General features: G+C 28.7%; 1 protein-coding gene across 3 annotated transcripts; it reads right to left on the bottom strand.

Annotated features, from left to right (window-relative positions):
* Window positions 1-5,386: 5,386 nt before the first annotated feature.
* Window positions 5,387-16,012, bottom strand: LOC107452603 (uncharacterized). 3 transcript variants are annotated; one of them, XM_087154639.1, is made up of 3 exons: window positions 15,839-16,012; window positions 11,064-11,112; window positions 5,387-6,329 (listed from the first exon to the last, which is right to left on the bottom strand). In XM_087154639.1, the coding sequence occupies exons 2-3, from the start codon at window positions 11,095-11,097 to the stop codon at window positions 5,695-5,697; spliced, it is 669 nt and encodes a 222-aa protein (XP_087010765.1). In that variant the 5' UTR covers window positions 11,098-11,112; window positions 15,839-16,012; the 3' UTR covers window positions 5,387-5,694. The 3 variants fall into 3 exon arrangements, with proteins under 3 accessions (XP_087010765.1, XP_087010766.1, XP_015924599.3); XM_087154640.1 differs by lacking the exon at window positions 15,839-16,012 and adding an exon at window positions 15,524-15,653; XM_016069113.5 differs by lacking the exon at window positions 15,839-16,012 and adding an exon at window positions 14,458-14,597.
* Window positions 16,013-18,662: the final 2,650 nt, after the last annotated feature.

Raw genomic sequence — 18,662 nt, 5'->3', positions numbered from 1 at the left:
TTTTATCTATTCATGCTTAATCAGAAACCAGTAAAAAAATACAAATTTTAAAATTAAAAGTAAAACACTGAACTTTAATTGCTTAATTTTTTCCAAGCCCGTTATCTAAGCAAAATAAACAAATACCATCAATACTTTGCCCAATTCTAAATTGGCCAGTTAAAAGTTTGAAATTTAAGGAAAAGTAAAGGCTTTTTTTTTTTTTTTTTTTTTTTTTTTGTTTTTGGTTTCAAAATAAGAAGCTTTTAAATCATCATCGTCACATGTGGTTATATTTTTGCAAAGAAATGGTATTAAGCTCTTTTTTTTTTTTTTTTTTTCTTTTCCCGATAGATTTCATAACTAAAAAGTTTTCTGGTTACAAGTTCAAAGCAAGTTCTGAGGTTAATTTATAAATGTACTATTCCATTTTTTCATTTTTTTTCCTTTTCTAAAATTTGTGGAATTATGAATAAAAATGTGAACAGTCTTCTAGCTTCTCGAGTCAGCACAGTATACAAGTCATGGTTATTCTCCATTTAGTGATTCTTTTTAAACCATGGACAAGAAAACTCAGGTTTACTACACAACCCTGCTTGACAGAAAACTAATTTAAAAAAAACTCGGAGTAAAAATTCAGATATACGTGTTTTTATATGGTAGTAAACGCTTGCGTATGTTGTTGTTTCTAATGACACTTGGACAAGCGAATTAAGTCAGGAAGATGCACCTTTCGTTTGACAAGAGAGGACACCAAGGGTGAAAGTACGTTATAGTTCAGAATTTTACGGATAGATGGCAGCATCACTCATTATGTTGATAGCATTTAGACATCGATCTGAAGAAGAAGGAAATTTTCTCTAGTTCCCTGTAACCAAGGTGATGCTCAGCGACCGATCTTAGTGATTCCGCAGACTTTACGAGCACGCATATCTCATGTGCTTCGTGGGTCTTAGTGGAATCGAGGGTCGAACCTCGCCCGATTCTTTAACCACTGGGCTACCAGTCCTTGACTTAGGTAAAAGTGTTCGCTATTGCTTGTCATGGGATATAATGACGGTTAACTTTTTATTACAAAGCGATCATGACTACAAAAGTTATGCAAAGCTTCCTAAAGTATGCTTCACAGAGCAAAAAAGGCTAAATTATTAGCCTGTATCATCATATATCGAAAATAAATTGCTGAAATGATTCTTTAACGACTTATCAGTGTATAAATTTAACAAATGCGCTTACAAATTAGTTTTAATAAAAATGAAAATTAATTTCTTTTATTTTTTATGATTTAGTTGAATGATTTAATTTTTATATGTTATAGTTTATATGTATTTGCTACATTGAAGTGAAAGGGTTTTTTGCCTGGTGACTTTCATTTTTTCAATTATATTCGATCACTTCTCAGAATTTTTCAACTATATATTTCTTTCGAAGAGGTTCAAGCTGATTAAAGAAGTCTGGTTGTTTAATATTGTCTAGAGAAAAATTTTGAAATTTTTTTAATGACTTTGTGTTCTGCGAGATTCATTCGTAATCGGTTTCATATGTAAAAATATGTACTGCGAGATTCATTCGTAACCGGTTTTATATGTAAAAATATTTACCGCATGATTCATTCGTAACCGGTTTTATATGTAAAAATATGCACTGCGAGATTCATTCGTAACTAGTTTCATGTGTAAAAATATCTATTGCGAGGTTCATTCGTAATCGGTTTCATATGTAAAATGAAGCATCATATTATTTGTTTGAAATCACTGTGTGTGCCGGGAAATTTTTTTTAGAATATATTTATTTAGTTATTTTATTAATTTAGAGCAAAACCGTAAAATAAAAATAGAGGGGGTGCTGATATCACCAAGAATAAAAATACATTTTGAGTTAAGTAGAAAACTCTATGGAACGGTCCTTTAGTTTAGTACATGTTTACTATAACTCAGAATTACTAAATTTACCTTAAAAAAATATGTGTATTTGGTATTATTTAGTTGACACTTCCTAAATTTCTTATAACTTTATTTCACGGGATTCGTCTAAGAAAAGTTCTAGCGAAAGAATGTGCGTTATATTTTTTACAAATACCAGTATCGAGAAACGTTGTTAAAGTAACGCACAAAATAATTTAGGTCAATAAAAACAAAATTTACAATGTATTTGTATTATGAGGTTGATGTAAAACAAAATTTACATCAACCTCGCCATTTATAAAAACATGTTTTTAAAGAATGAAAATGGTCTGAGGTTGCTCGTTCTTTCAACCAGTCCAGAACCATGATCGCATGACCAGAACATACGTGATCACGCGATTCTCCCTTCACGTTTCGTAAAACGAGTCTTTCTGACTCTACCATGGAGCTCCATGGACTCTACCGATCAAAGATCATACGAGCGTGATCACTATTCAGTACTCCTGTATTACATCTTATATTAGTGCGTACACGTACTCATTAGTACTTTGCGCGGTACTTGCTGTCTTGGGGAAGTGCTTGTTTCTCCTTCCGTCGACCCTGAAGGGGAAAAAGAGTTAGTTTATTTTGAATTTGTCATTTTGCATTTCCTTGACAAGTTTTCGTAATTTTTTTTTTCGGTAGCGTATGGTTATATTTGATATTATTTAGCAAACACTTTGATATTTTTTAATACTTTTTTTCCTTCCACTGAAAATGTTTCACATTTTTAAAAGATTTACATGAGTGAAAAATCTGGATCTTTTGCTCCAGTCTAGTTGGAAAAGCTCTCAGTATTTTCTATCTAATTGATACTTTTTTAGAATTATTATAAACAGAATCAAATTGTATGTTTTCAGGCTAATTAGGAATTCAGATTGAATATACTTAGGCTGATGGCAGTAAACCTTTAATTAGGTTATTTACAATAAGTTTATCACTAATCTAGGCTTATTGAAAACTGCCTGAAATATATTAGACTAAATGAGCAATAGCTGTTATATATTTTTTAATTAGCCTAAAACTTCTTTCAAATTGCATTTCGAATCGAATTAAATTAACGGTCAGTTTTAATTTGATAAAGAAAATACATTGAATTATTTAAATACCTATTAGTTACTAATTCTTTCATCCCATTTTTTTTTCGTTGTTTCTAGTAAATTAAAAAAAATGAAGTATTTTTTAAGAAGTGTAAATTATGTATTTGTTACTCTCAATATATAACACTATTTTATCTTAGGTCTATTTTATCTTTTATCAATTTTATATTAGGTAAGGCGATTTGAATATTTTTAATTAAATAGGAAAAGCATTACATTACATTTCGGCTAAAAAGCATTAAGAAATTTATTCTTCTTTCGGTTTAGTCCTTTCATGTAATTTGATCGTAAATGAGATTATCACTAAATTAAATTTGTCAAACTTTTTTAAAATTTTATATTGAATAGAATAAAATAAATCTTAAATCTTAGATCTCTTAGATCATGATTTTCTTTTTCATTGGTTCCAGTAAATAAAGTTTTTAGTACGATTAGTATGCTAGAGTCTCTACTACTTTGTGACTGAAATTATTTCATACTGAAATGACTCCGTGCTCATACAGATGTTTCGTATTTAACCAAGGTTAATACTTTTAAGAGTTATCAAAATTTTTTGATATACTAATTCAAATATTTTTATTGAAAAAAACATTTCAGTCGATCAAATAATGAAATAAAAACACATTAAAATATACATAAAAATTTTCTGAGATACTTCTGAAAGAAGTCTGTGAAATGAAAAATATTATATTTATAAAACCAAAATCAATAAAATGATAACATAAGAAAATTTGGCCAGGATGAAAGAAGCCTGAGAATTTGACATCTGAAAAGCTTGATTTCATCAAGTGTTATCTGAATCCTATCTGAGACCCATCATTCATACCCGCTAAACAGTTGTTAAATACAAAGGCAAGAAGGCAAATTAAGAGATCAAAATCATTTGTAGATTGTTTATAGTCTCCAATCATTATGTATTTTTTTTTTAAATTTTAAGACCATGAAGCAAAAACCATTTGAAGGTTTTTTAGTCTCCTCTGAAAAAATTAAATTTTTTTTCTTTTGAAATGGCAACTTTTTTTACATATTTTTCTTTACGTTTCCCCGTTTTAGAATCATCCAGGCCTTATTGTAACAATATTAATACAAATTTGATATCCATTTCATAAGAAATTGTTAAAAATACATTGATGTACGATGCACATAGGATATGGGATATGAATGACGTCATAAAACTCATGCATATGAATTTTCCGCCATTTATGTTGCAAAATATTATTGCTGATGGAAAAAAAATATATTGGATAAGGAACAACTAAATGGATAAGGAACAACTAAACACGTAAAAGAACAACACATTTTCCTACTTGAGAAATATTTCGAGTTGCTTTGTATTATAAGTTGACTTTTGTTCCAAATTTTAAGACAATGGGGAAAAAAACATTATTTGAAAATTTTTTAGTTCCTTCGAAAAAAAAGGGCTTTTTTTTTCTCCTGAAAGGGCAATTTTTTGTAATATTTTTCTTTAGATATTCCCCTTTTAAAACCAGCTGAACCTTATTCTAACAATGCCAATACGATGCCTTTCATTAAAAATAGCTTAAAATACATTGCTGTACATAGAGTATGTAAAATGAAAGATGTAGTATGAGATAAAGATAGAGTATATATTAAGGAAAGATATTCATGGATTTGAATTTTGTGCCATTTGTACTATAAAATATCATTGCTGACTGAGAAAAAGAAAGTGACAGCAGCTTGTTCAGAGTTATTATTAAAAATGAAGCATTGGATAAAAGAGCACCACATTTTCATACCTAAGCAATATTTTGAGCATTGTCGTGTCATTTCCTGGTCATGTAGTCATTATCTTTAATACATATTTAATAATCCTTATCAAAAATGATGTCAAAAGAGTCGTTTTAGGGCTCTCAAATCAATATTAATGCTTGGAAAAAATTTAATCGAAATTCTGTGATACACAAGTTTGAAAAGTAGGATGTAAAACAACGAAACCAGTTTGACTGCCAGATGAAACTTTCCGGTATTTCTAATAATTATCTTTCAACTCCTCTCTGCTTCCTGAACCAATTGAGCCTATTTTTATATTTTCAGTACCGGCTTCCTCAGTAGTGATTCATTAGATTGCGAAAGTGTTTTTTTTTAAAAAACTTAAATATTTATTTACGATCCTTCAAGTATATACTATTTACGTCAAGTAATACTATTTCAAGTATTACATTTTTGACAAGGATTCTAAAAATTTGAATCAAAGCCGGTTATAATTATTAATATAAATTTTCGACCCTCAATTTGTCTACTTTTTAGCCTTAATTTTTGTTGAAAAATCTAAAAACACACGTTAAGGATGGTCTTTACGTAACATCCTGTATTAATATTTATGGTTAGAAATGAAACACAAACTGTAATATAACAAAAAACTTTATTAATTTAATTCAAAAACTGGGCAATTCGTAACTATTGCCCCCTTGCAAATTGTACAGCCACTACTGCTAGTCCAATAGCTTTCTTGTACCTTCCATCGAATTACTCATGAACAATATCTCGTAATTTGTTGTGTAATTTTTGATAAGAAATCTAAGAACACATTAAGGGTGATCTTTAGGGAACACAATGTAAAAATGTTTATGGTTTGAAGTAAAATAAGCACAAACTGTCCTATAACAAAAAACTTTATTAATTTAATTCCAAAACAGGACAACTCATAATTACTACTCCATTGGAAATTGTACAGCCTCTACTGCTAGTCCGATAGCTTCCTTGTACTTTCCATCGAATAACTCATAAACCATGTCTCGTAATTTGTTGTGTAAATGGGAGCTTATTTGATCAAATGGAATATTATCATTTAATGTATATGTAATCTCAAGATCTCCAAATTTTGTAATTTGGAAATTCCTCAATGATGGAACCCTAATATGTGGTGAAGAAGTGATATCAATAGATGCATATGTGTTCCCAAGGTAAGCTATTACTCCGAAATCATCTTGACGATAATGTACATTATTCGAATGTCCAGTAAGTTTTTGGTATTGCGCTTGATATTTAATATCAATCTGCTCAACAATAATTTGACACTGAGCTGTTATGTTGCCAGACCTCCAAACAGGGGCCTGACAATTCTCCCTGACTGCTCCATCAAGGCCAGTCAAGTTACCTGAATGATATAATACTTTGGCGTTAACAACGGTACCATCAGGTGATCTGCTTTGCATATTATGAGTAAAATTTGGTAATTCATGTAGACTAAGTCCAGCATCTTCAACCGCTTGTATAAGTTGTAACATAACCTCATCAAAATATTCATTTACTTCATCCACAGTATTTGCAGAGTAAGTCCGAAAAACTGAAAACGAAGAAGAAATGTGACTAAAGAAATAAACAAGACATTAGAAATTATGTATAGAAATCATAAAAACGGAAAAAAGATATCTCTTAAGAATCTTCAATTAAATGGTGAAAGCAATTACAAGCTCAAAAAACGTTTCTTTTCTTTTTCTTTCTTGACATGACTTCTAATATTTAAGTATAAGATTAAATAAAAAGAATAACCACTCATGTTTTTGTGAGAAATAATGTTACCGTAAACTGGGGCGAGTCTACCCATCCAGGGGCGAGTCTACCCATTTTAGTTTTATTTAATTTTCACTATTTTAAATTGCAAATAAAATTTTTTTAACCGACGGAGGACTTAGTTCAGACTCTAAGGAAGATGGCGCTGTAGTAGTTTGATCCGTTTTTATTTCTTTGGTGTCTTTTTAACCGACCTGTTCAAACGTCTTTTGAGAGATTTGTATTGAAAATCAGCAAACTTTTAGTTGGTGCTCCGTAAGTATATTATTATTATTACTATTTTCACTTTGGTTAAGTGATAAACTTATCTAAGACTAAGATTACATTAATTTTATATGAAAAAAAAACAAAAAGAATGTAAGTTTCGCTGTTGTAAACAAAAAGCCAGAATTCGCGGGGCGAGTCTACCCATTCGTATTTAGTTTTAATAAAGCATAATAATATAATTTAGAACTTTGTTTATATTAAAATTAAGTCATTTTAAATGAATTTGAGTATATTATTTTAATTCTGCATTGATAAATTTATCATTAATAAGAAAATTTATAGGTTAAATATAACTGTAAATATAAAATATGTTCATTTTACCTATTTTTTCAATTTTTATACTACAAAATTAACTTTTTTTATTTAATGCAAGTTAAATAAATTATTATTTATAAATTATTATTACCTCCCAAAAGAATGGGAAAATGATTTTTCATGATTCCCAATGTTTGAATTTTGATTTTGTTAATAATCTTTAATTATTATTATTTATTAATTATTTAATAGTAAATTTATATTAATTTTAATTTATTTTTATCAACAATAATCAGAAAAAAATGTTATTTTATAATGTTAATGATTATAAAAACAAAACTGTGGTCAAAATGTGATAATCGATCAAATACTCAATTTGTGTTATTTTATGAATAAAAAAATGGAATATATAATAAAGTTATGAATTTTACTTCATAAATATCCTATATAGTAACTAAAACAGAGGTCGCCAAAGTGGTCTATATAGACCCCCAGGGGTCTATGTAACAAAAGCGGGGGTCGATCTGAGCAAGGGGGGTCGAATAGGGGTCGATCCGAATCAGAAGGGTCGATTGGGGGTCGAAGAAAAAACAGCTCTTAATACACGAATCACACATACCTAATTGAGTATGCAAAATTTGTGAATTTTTTTTATAATTGACTTAATATCAGTTTCTTTATAGAACATAAATTAATAAACGTATATTTATTCAGGTGAAACAAGTATTTACGTACCAGTGGCACGAACTCTGCTCTTCTGGTTTATAAGTCAATGCGCGCTTGGCCAAATGTCACGTGTGACGAGAATTGACGTTACAAACGCAAATATCATACGCAGTTTCAGTTATCTTTGCAAACTGTGTTGAATATTTGCAGAGTCATTATTAAAACTTTTATGTATAGACAGATCATCTTCAAAAATTGAGCGACGATTTTAAACTGGGCTTTGTTGATTTGGAAAGCGCCGGTTTCAGTCACGTAAATTCAATCTTAACTAAGTATAGAAATAAATTAAATGTGGAGTTTTGAGGGAATTTAAGATTAAAATTGACCAATTTTGAACCCAATATAGCGAACCTTGCAACAAAAAAAAACACCAGGCACACCCATCTCATTGATTAAGAAGCAATAAATCTGTAGTTACTTTGCTTATTTTTTCATAAAACTATTGTTGCACAAATTTCATGCCAATCGGATGATTCCTTGTAGAGTTATGACAAAAAACGCACTTGTTGCTTAAGTTTTGCACACCTAGTATATATATATATATATATATATATATATATATATATATATATATATATATATATATATATATATATATATATATATACAGATATATATATATATATATATACATATATATATATATATATATATATATATATATATATATATATAATCCACACTTTGAAATAGCATTCTTTTTTCTGAAATGTCATAATTTTTTCTCCATGATGTTTTTTTAGAAAAACAATATTTTACTGACCTCCACTTAAAACCTAATTTTGTCTCCCCTGGTCGACCGGCTAAGTCTGTAAAAATCTCTAAGTTTTAAAAATAAAAATTTAAAATGTGACCGTTAATCTAGGGTCACTACACTCTGGAAATTAAAATGTGCATTATTTTTTTTTTTAACTTTTTACTCGTCGTGTTTAGCATTTTATCTCTTTTTGGAGGAAGCACACTGTGACATTAGGTCACAGCCTAATTTATAAATATCCTGTTTTTTTTAATCAATAATACTAATTCTTTTGACTTAATTTATAATTTTGTAATACATTTTTTTATTTCATCATCTTTCTTTAGCCCCTTAAGCGGTAGCGCAATTTGGACATTCTCCCCCTAAAATTCCTTACCAGCTCCTTAAAGAGCCCCTTTCTTTCGAGAAGTTTCCACCCTTTTTTTTCTGAGAATTCCACTGGTCGTCGGCATCTTTCATCTCCGCGTGTTTGTTGTGTTTCTCAACCGTAACTTTTAACGTATAATCAATTTTTCGTCTCAACTCGTGATTTTTAGATAATTTAACTTTAACTTGCACAACATGCACTACAACTTCAACTTTCAGTTTTCGTATCTTATAAAAAGGAGGAGCGCGAAAGACGAATAGTTTTCGATAATTTGATGGTCAGATAACTTGCTGCCCTCCGCTTAACGGAGTTTTTAATATTTTTTTGCTCCCACCTCCCTAAGGTGGAGAAGCTTTTTTTTCGAAGGATGGCTTCCTTGCGCCATCTTTATTTGATGTTTGGCTTTGTTCTCTGAAAATAACTCATCTACCGCCATGTAAAGCTGCTTATATGTATGTGTTGTTATGTGTTACTAGTTCTTTGTATGTCTTATGTTTGAGGCACAGCTTTTCTCATTTCAGACTCTTACTATCAAAAGATTTGATATAGATTGTTATGTAAACATCTGACTATTTGTAAGTGGAGTAGTGGTGAACTGGAGTTGCAGGCTGTTAGAACTTAATTTCATTTATAAATTTTTTTGGATTAATATCTTTTTTTGGCAAAAACGACAAAAGAAAAAAAAAAAAAATTTTTTTCTTCAAAATTTTTTTCTGCATTGGGGGGTATAATGTGACATTAGGTCACAGCCTAATTTATAAATATCCTGTTTTTTTAATCAATAATACTAATTCTTTTGACTTAATTTATAATTTTGTAATACATTTTTTTATTTCATCATCTTTCTTTAGCCCCTTAAGCGGTAGCGCAATTTGGACATTCTCCCCCTAAAATTCCTTACCAGCTCCTTAAAGAGCCCCTTTCTTTCGAGAAGTTTCCACCCTTTTTTTTCTGAGAATTCCACTGGTCGTCGGCATCTTTCATCTCCGCGTGTTTGTTGTGTTTCTCAACCGTAACTTTTAACGTATAATCAATTTTTCGTCTCAACTCGTGATTTTTAGATAATTTAACTTTAACTTGCACAACATGCACTACAACTTCAACTTTCAGTTTTCGTATCTTATAAAAAGGAGGAGCGCGAAAGACGAATAGTTTTCGATAATTTGATGGTCAGATAACTTGCTGCCCTCCGCTTAACGGAGTTTTTAATATTTTTTTGCTCCCACCTCCCTAAGGTGGAGAAGCTTTTTTTTCGAAGGATGGCTTCCTTGCGCCATCTTTATTTGATGTTTGGCTTTGTTCTCTGAAAATAACTCATCTACCGCCATGTTAAAAATCTGCTGTCCTTGTCATTGTCGCTGATGAATGCCTACTAAAGAATTTTCCTGATAAATTGGATTAATGCCTACTAAAGAATTCTCCTGCTTATAAATCCCCAGCTTTTTTTAAGATGACCCTCTGACCAGCCACCGACAGTGATGGAAATCATTCACAGTCATTTTCTAACTTCATGATAGGGATATCTCCTGCTTACTAATCTCTTCAAAAAAAAATCTCAAAAAGAATGTCGGCAGCTTTTCCTTTCCAAGAATAAGTTCCAACTCCTGTTCCAGTTATCACTAAGTACCACAATTTTAGGATGTGCCATTGATGAATTCTTTACCTGATGTGCCTCAACATGATGATGTGATTAATATGTTTTTTTTCCAATAAAACAACAATGATGCTTTTTTAAAAAAGGAACTGGACTAATTCATTTAACTAGCCACGGATTTTTTTTGTTTGTTTCATCCTAAACTGGATATCCTTTTATGGAGAAGAAGGTATGTTTTTTGAATATACTTGTTATCTTCTGGAACGTATTTTTGAAGAAGAAAATTTACTATTTTTCTGGGTTAGCCAAACTTCGTAAATGTACCACTAACTATGTTTCACCCGGCCATTAATTTTTAGTTTTCTCTTTCTAAATTGTTATCATTTTTTTGCAACTTTTTCATTTTTATTCTATACCCAACCGTAACAGGGCACACACTTTTTATTTTGCTTCGTATAGCCTCGTTGTCTATAGTGCCTTGTAAATAACTAATGATAACATGTAAAAAAGGTGTAAAAACATAAGTGTAAGGCTTACTCACCTACTATAATGAGAAAAAGAGCTGCGAATTTCATCGTGGTAATTTGTATCTGAAAATAATAGAGAGAATATAAGAATCATATAAAATTGTGGATCGATTAGTTTCGTTTTTCAATTTTTTATTACATTTTAAACGTCCATATAGTGAATTATTGAAAATAATTAACTGAAGTTAAGTAAGTTGAATAAAAAATTTAATTGCGCAAACTGTATCTTCATATTCAATCTGTAATAAACTTATTTTCAATGTTAATGACTCGTGAGAATCAATATATAAGTTAAATTGAGTACCGTATATCCCGGTGTATAAGTCGAGACTTCTTATTTTAATTAAGATACAGAAAAATTTCTTGTATTTCGGGTGTATGAGTTGATAGCTGAAAAAAATCAAATATAAAAATTTCTAAAATTGAAAAACATGAAAAAATTATTGGGTCTAATAAATTATTTCCAGTTAAAAATATTGAAATATTTTTGAATAAATTAGTTAAGCTTTTTTAATTCTTAATTTTTCCATAAACGTACTTTACAATATTGTTTATGAAAATCGAAAATAAATAAATAAATTATATGTAAAGAATATATAATGAGAGTAAATGCAAAATTAATTGTATATAGCATATTAAAAAGAGTTCTCGTAAAGGTTAAATTGATACAGACTTATTGTTTATATTATAGCTAATATATTTCTTATGTTATGTCATAGAGTTATATGTTATCGATCGATGTTTCTCGATCAACGAATGTCTGATTTTTTACTGGTGCATAAAACAACCCCCTGATTTTCATTAAAATTTTAGGGGTTTGAAAAGTCAACTTATCCAACGAGATATACGGTAATTAAATTAAATTTTAATAAAAGAAATCTGACATATGACATGTGAAATCTGACATATGACACTGTAATAAATAAAGAAGGAAAAATGTGAATTGTTTATGAATTTCGAATTGTTAGTAGTGGTTTACGATGCGGAAAGCTTAGATAATGACAAAGTGCAAAATGATTCTACGGCATGATTTGAAGTTTTGAATTTTTTAATGCTGCGTTTTGTTAAATGCCGTTAAAGGAATACTATTCGATACCATTTATTTAAAAGAAAAATCGTATTTTTAAATATTTATGATCGGAAAATAACGAATTCATTTATTTTTGACAATTTATATTATTATAACGAATTTATTATTATTATAACGAATTATTATTATTGATTATTATTGATTTATTATTATTATAACGAATTATTATTATTGATTATTATTGATTTATTATTATTATAACGAATGTTATTTTTCTTATTGGAGCATGCAAAATTACATAGTTTACATCTCAATAAAAATTTTGTATTTCATTTTTTTTTCTATTTATTAAAAATGAAACAAAAGGACAAGCATTATAAAAGTTTTATACAATTAAAAAAATTAATAATAGGAATAGCTTTCGGTAAGCATGTTTTTTCATTGTATGTCAAACGATTTTGATTAAAGTAATTACGTGTAGAGATTTGACCAAAAAGAAAGGATTTCGAAATGAAATAACAGTCTTTAAAGTGATAAGAAGATAGGACATTTGAAGACCACAAGAGAGGTACGGTTTATGTCCATAAGAAATAATTCGGAAAAAAGGGGACGAAAACGACTTTTTGAATACCAACTGGATTTTAACCCCTTGACGCAGACAGGACACCATTGTCTTTTTATGTATTTTTTTCTAAGTATAAGAAAACAGTCTAATAGCTTCTAATAAAATTCTTTTAAATTAGCGGAATTATACATTTGTACTAAGACATAAAATTCAAAAAAAAAAGTAGGTTGAAATTTTTTTTAATTCATAATCACAAATTTATTAATTACTGATTTTGTCAATAAAGAAGTTTTATTGGTGAATAACTGTTTCTCTTATATCTAATTACTGCAAATAAATGCGAATGTGAAAAATTTTGTTTGGAAGAGAGCCGTGTTCGGAAAATTTTACCTTTCACGCAAAAAAAAGGCACCGGTGCTTCATGCTGTATTTCATAACCATAAATAAAATGCTACAATTTTTCACTTACGTCAGACGGTTAAAGTTTGATGTAAGTGATATTTACGGTTACGTAAACGGTTAAGGTCAATCGGCTTAAGTCCCAATAATAATATTTCCATATAGCGTTGAAACGGAACAAAATATCCCATCGAAACTTATCTGTCCCTTTAATATGACTTTCCGATTATCATTACTAGTTTACAACACACGATCATTTGAAGTTGATCATCACCTATGGAACTATTTAGTTGTTGATATTTCGTTTGAGGATGTCATTTTATGATTCCTCAATTCTCAGTTTTCTATCTCAATCAATCTCGTAAATCTTTGTCATTTTTTTATTGATTCAGTAACATTTTCAACTAGTTATAAAACGAAGTATTAAATTTTAATTTTAATTAAAATTTTATAATGCGTTGATCTTTCTTTGGGATTTTTAAGTCCCAACGGATTTTATATTCACGCAATGAGAATTTTGTAAATTATATAGAGAATAGGGTTGACTTATTTTATGTGTTTTTGCTACATTTATTGGAATATTTAAACATGATTTGCCTTATCTACTAATTTGTTAAATTATATGTTTTTATGTTAACTTATTAATCTTATTTTTTACAGATGTGTACAGAAGAAGATAGCGCTTGACAGCTGAACTTCACAGCTGAAGAAATCAAAATTACACCAAACCCTGATACACCTGAATACAAAATTTACAAAACATACAATTGCAAATAAGAAAATATAATTTAACAAATTAAGCTAATGCAATTGCGCGTAATAATCAAAATTTTTTTGTTAATTGCATTATAAATGGGATTTATATTTTAATATTTTTAATTAATCTTTAGAAAAAAATAGATATACAAGTATTTTGCTATTCTTTATGTTTTTTATGGAATAATTTCTGCGTTCATAGTATAATTAGTTCTGTACAGAATCCAAATTGAAGTCTAGAGTCCCAAATTGAAAATTTTATGAAAAAATTTGAAAATAATATTGAAGATCAAAAACTATATGTCAAAGTGTATAATACCCATTAATTAATGAGGAAAAGTTTTATGCTTCAGTTTTATTATTTTTTTAATAATTTGGTAAATAAAGAGTTAAAGGAAGTTTATGGCGCGCTAAGTTATGACACCGACTATATTAGAAGCTCAAGATAACTAATACTGAATAACTTTATGTCTTATTGGATTTTCACGTACTAAAAAGCAATCCTATTGGTTCAATAAGTACAGATTATATATTCTTTTTAATTCATGTAATTTAAGTACTGAAATCAGATGCAAAAATGTACATTCTCAGATAAAACAAACTTTTTTGAATGCATTCTAAGCTTAATTAGTATAAATAATCGATATGAAACACATACCTTGGCCTTAGCAAAAATCGCTCTAGTAGCGCCTATGCTAACAAAAAAGCGTGGGAATTTGACATTTGATGTAGTTTGTTTTAATATAAAATGTTATCAGAACTGGGGATAAGACATGACTTGTTAATGATAGCAATTGCAATGGAGAAAAAAACTCAACAGATGTTTAATACAGAAGTAATAAAATTGAATTTAAGGTTTAAAATTATAATTTTCAGCTTTGTAACTTTTAAAATAACGTTTTAATTTCAGATTAATGAGGCTGTTTACTTTTTAATTCTTTCAATATGATAATTGGAATATTATGAGAAATGTGTTTAGATTTAATTGTTAGAAAAGTTTATAAATTTTTTTTATTTTAATCTGCATTAATCCTTTGACGCAGAATTTTTATTAAACATATTTTTCATACTTTATTCATAATTTATTTAGATCGAAATAAGTACATATTTAGCATTTATTTATATTTAGCATTTTAAAAATCTGTGTATTATATTATCATTATTTATAATCTATGTATTATATTATCATTATTTATAATCTATTTATTATATTATCATTATTTATAATCTATATATTATATTTAGAATTTTAATAATCTATAATAATGAAATACAACACGAAACACCGATGTCTTTTTCTACGTTCAAGGTAAAATCTTCCTAACACGGCTCACTTCCTAACATCAAATTTTCAAATTTGCCTTATATACGGTTATTTAAATCAAAGAGAAACAGTTGTTCATCATTGAAATAACTTTAACTTGGAAAATCAATTCTTGACAAGTTTTTGAATATCAATGGGGAAAAAAAATTTGAACTACTTTTTTTTTTAAATTTTATATTTTAGTACAAATATAATTCCGCCAATCTAACAGATTCTTTTAGAGACTATTTAACTGTTTTTTCTTTATAATTAAAAAATATTTTTGCATATACAGTGGAACCTATCTAAATTGACCACCCTCGGGACCAAGTCAAATGGCCACTATATAGGGGTGGTCACTTTATGAAGACTCTTTAAAAAGGACTCTTTAAATAAAACTTGCAGAAAATGGTCAACTTACTCAGGTGCTCACTTTACCCAGGTGGTCACTTTTACAGGTTCCACTGTAATTAGAGCGTCATTGAAAAATACATAAAAAAGGGACACCGGTGTTCTATTTGCCTCAAAGAATTGAACTTCGTGTTTTAAATTCGTAAAAAGGAATTTTTTTACAAAAAATCCCTAATTAGCTGATTTGTTACATTTCAATAAAAGATTACGGTATGACTTCGTAAATGATTTAAAACTGAATTATTATTTTTCCTAAGTATAATAAGAATTATGAGGAGTATATAAAACTAAAAAAAGTAGAAGAACATTAAAAATATTGCTGTACCTTGTACGTGTTCAAGCAATTTGATATTCTGTTTAAAACTAAGCAACAATTAGTTATCCTCTATAGTGGAAAAGATTAGATGTCGGAAAATCATAATAAAAATCATGCTAATCTGAAGGAAGTTGAAATATGTCGTTTATCAACTACGCAGTTGCTTCTAACACGTAAAAAGTGTAATTAACTATGAATTAACGTAGCTAGGATTTTATTTTGACGAATGTCTAGAAATATTCAGCTTAACCCTTTTACACAGATGAGACACCTGTGTTTCTTTTATGCATTTTTTCTGACGTTCTAATAAAAAATAAAAGTATATTTCGGTATAAAATCTATTAGATTATCGGAATTATATTTGTACTAAAGTATATAATCCAAAAGGAAAAAAATAGTTCGAATTTTTTTCAAAAATTAATCTTCAGAAAGTAATCAATAATTGTTTTGTGAAACATTTTTGGTAAATTAAAGAAATTTGAATGACGAATAACTGCTTCTCTTAGACATTTAATTATTGCAAATAATTGCAATTTGAAAAATTATTGTTTGGAATTAAGTCAGTAACGATTAAAATATATTACCTTTAACTCAGAAAAAGACATCTGTGTTTCATGCTATATTTCATAACTATACATTATTAAAATGCTAAATATAATATTTTTCACTTATTTTGACCCAAATTAAAACAAAATAATAAAAAAAGTATGAAAAATATGCTTAATAAAGTTAAGGATGTAAATGAATTTTTTTTGTGTAAAAAAATAAATAAAAATAAAAAAAATTTATATTTCGGAAGAGTAAAAAAATTTTTTAATAAAAAAATATAATTTTTTGAAACATGCTTAAATTTTTTTGGAAGAAAATTTAAACATTACCCTTTTCAACAATTCTTTTAGCAATTTTGTCACAGTGTAAGTTGCTATTGACAATGGTAGTACACAAAATATGCTTTGATTTTAAAAAATACATTTTCACTTAAACATGTGACAGCCATAATTATTTTTAGTTTTTAGTTGAAATAAAGCATACTTTGGGATACTTTATTGCTTTCACTTAGATCAGCACTATTTCGCATTCATTGGTTAAAATCAAAATATACGATATTTAAATCAGTTATTTAGTATTTTTTCTGTTCGTATGGTAACGGTTTACGGCAAATTTTAATTTTCAAAACTATAGTTCTTATGACCACACATTTAGTAAAAAAGCAACAAATCTGAAAAGTAAATTTCAGAATACTGGTTAGTATGCCATGATCTGAAGTATCATGATAACGTATCATATTTTACTATATTTACCATATTTTATTACATATTATAAAACTATATTTTATTGCTAATTTTAACAAAATCATTACCAGTGCACTCTGGTAAAAATTACCAAGCTTTTTGGTGCTCCCAAAGACCCGGAAGCATGGTTAATTTTTACCATATTCTGGAAGTTTTGATCAAACTTTTTTTCAACTTGCAGGATAATGCAGAAGTCAAATTTATTTCTTTAAAAAAGAAAAACGTTAGTGCATAGTTTTTAAAAGATTATTATGAATTTTATATTATTTCCAAAGCCTCTATCAACTTAAGTAAGTAAAATTGTACAATACTATAAAATCAGTATGATTCTTTGCTGTAATATCTGAGTGTAGACATACAATCGGGATCGACCCTACCCTATCTTAAATTCCATACTGATACTATCCACATAATTAAGCAACTCACACACCTGCACTCCATTAACCTTCCTCATCAGTTCAAGCCAAGTTATTTTATTTTATAACCGTCGTTGAACAGCCGACCCAATTTCTTGGGTTTACGATTACTAATGTTCAACTCCGTAGTCTTGTAATTTTGAACGCAATCCAGAGGACAAGGGAACTCCTGCATCAAGTATTGGGAGAAATTCGCCTTCGAGGAGAACTTTTTGATGAAACTAACCAGCATTTGCCTTACAAGATGAAGCCAAATATAAGGAACCAAGCAGTAAGGAAGAGGCATACAGGTGGCTAATTCCTATACTTTTTTGCATTAGGATGCGCTGAGAAGATATGCGCATGCTAATCCAAAAGTATGGGAATCTGCCTCACGGAAGTCTCTTACTTACCGCTTACCTCCTCACTGTGGGGTGTGTGGTCTGTCTAAGCTCATGATGGCGGCCTTCTTATGAATGCCGTTCAAAAAAACATCTTTAACGCTGTTCTTCGAAGCTCTGTCACCAAGAAAAGAAGAAAAAAAAATCATAGTTTAAGTGCCTTCCACTTGAAGCAATGTTACAATTTTAAACTACATATATAATCTTTCCGTGTCTCTGGGTTTTAGAACAGACAAATATCTTAAATATTTAAAAAATTATTTAATTGTTTTTTTAAAAAAAATTGCCAATTTGGCCATATTTTTTTGCCTAGATAAGCATTATCAAAATCATTGCCTTATTCTCAGTTTTTGGAAATTTTTATAAGTTCAAGTAATGCATCATTGGAATAACACTTTTAATTTTCATAAAACTATGGCTTTTTTCCATATTGGCGTTTTGCGACATTTTCAAAATAAGCGTAGACAGCGCTGGTTGTAGATAGGCTAAACTTGACCTAAACAGTCATGAGTAACAGTTGCAAACTCACAACAGTTACGAAAATAGCATATTTTTCGCAAAAAAGCATCATTTCATATTAAGACGGAGCCTCGAAAAACAGCCTTTAAAAAAATTTCTTAAGCCATTTTTATCATAATTAATTTATCATATTAATCATGATATCAATCATAATTAATTTATCATGCTAATAATTTATCATTTTTATCATATTATCTTTGCTCAAATTAATTCTTAATATAAAAAG

The sequence above is a fragment of the Parasteatoda tepidariorum genome, chromosome 11 (genome assembly GCF_982258835.1).
Source record: "Parasteatoda tepidariorum strain Cologne lab strain chromosome 11, Ptep-v5.0, whole genome shotgun sequence".
In the NCBI taxonomy this organism is placed as follows: Eukaryota; Metazoa; Arthropoda; class Arachnida; order Araneae; family Theridiidae; genus Parasteatoda; species Parasteatoda tepidariorum.
The sequence above is the reverse complement of the archived record's forward strand: the minus strand, read 5'-3'. Positions and strand labels throughout refer to the sequence as shown.

Bases quoted from the DNA above. Each gene is read 5' to 3' on its own strand.
- LOC107452603 (XM_087154639.1), bottom strand. From the start codon at position 11,097: ATGAAATTCGCAGCTCTTTTTCTCATTATAGTAG. The intron at 6,330-11,063 runs GTGAGTAAGCCT...CTTCGTTTTCAG, and splicing joins TCTTTTTCTCATTATAGTAG to TTTTTCGGACTTACTCTGCA.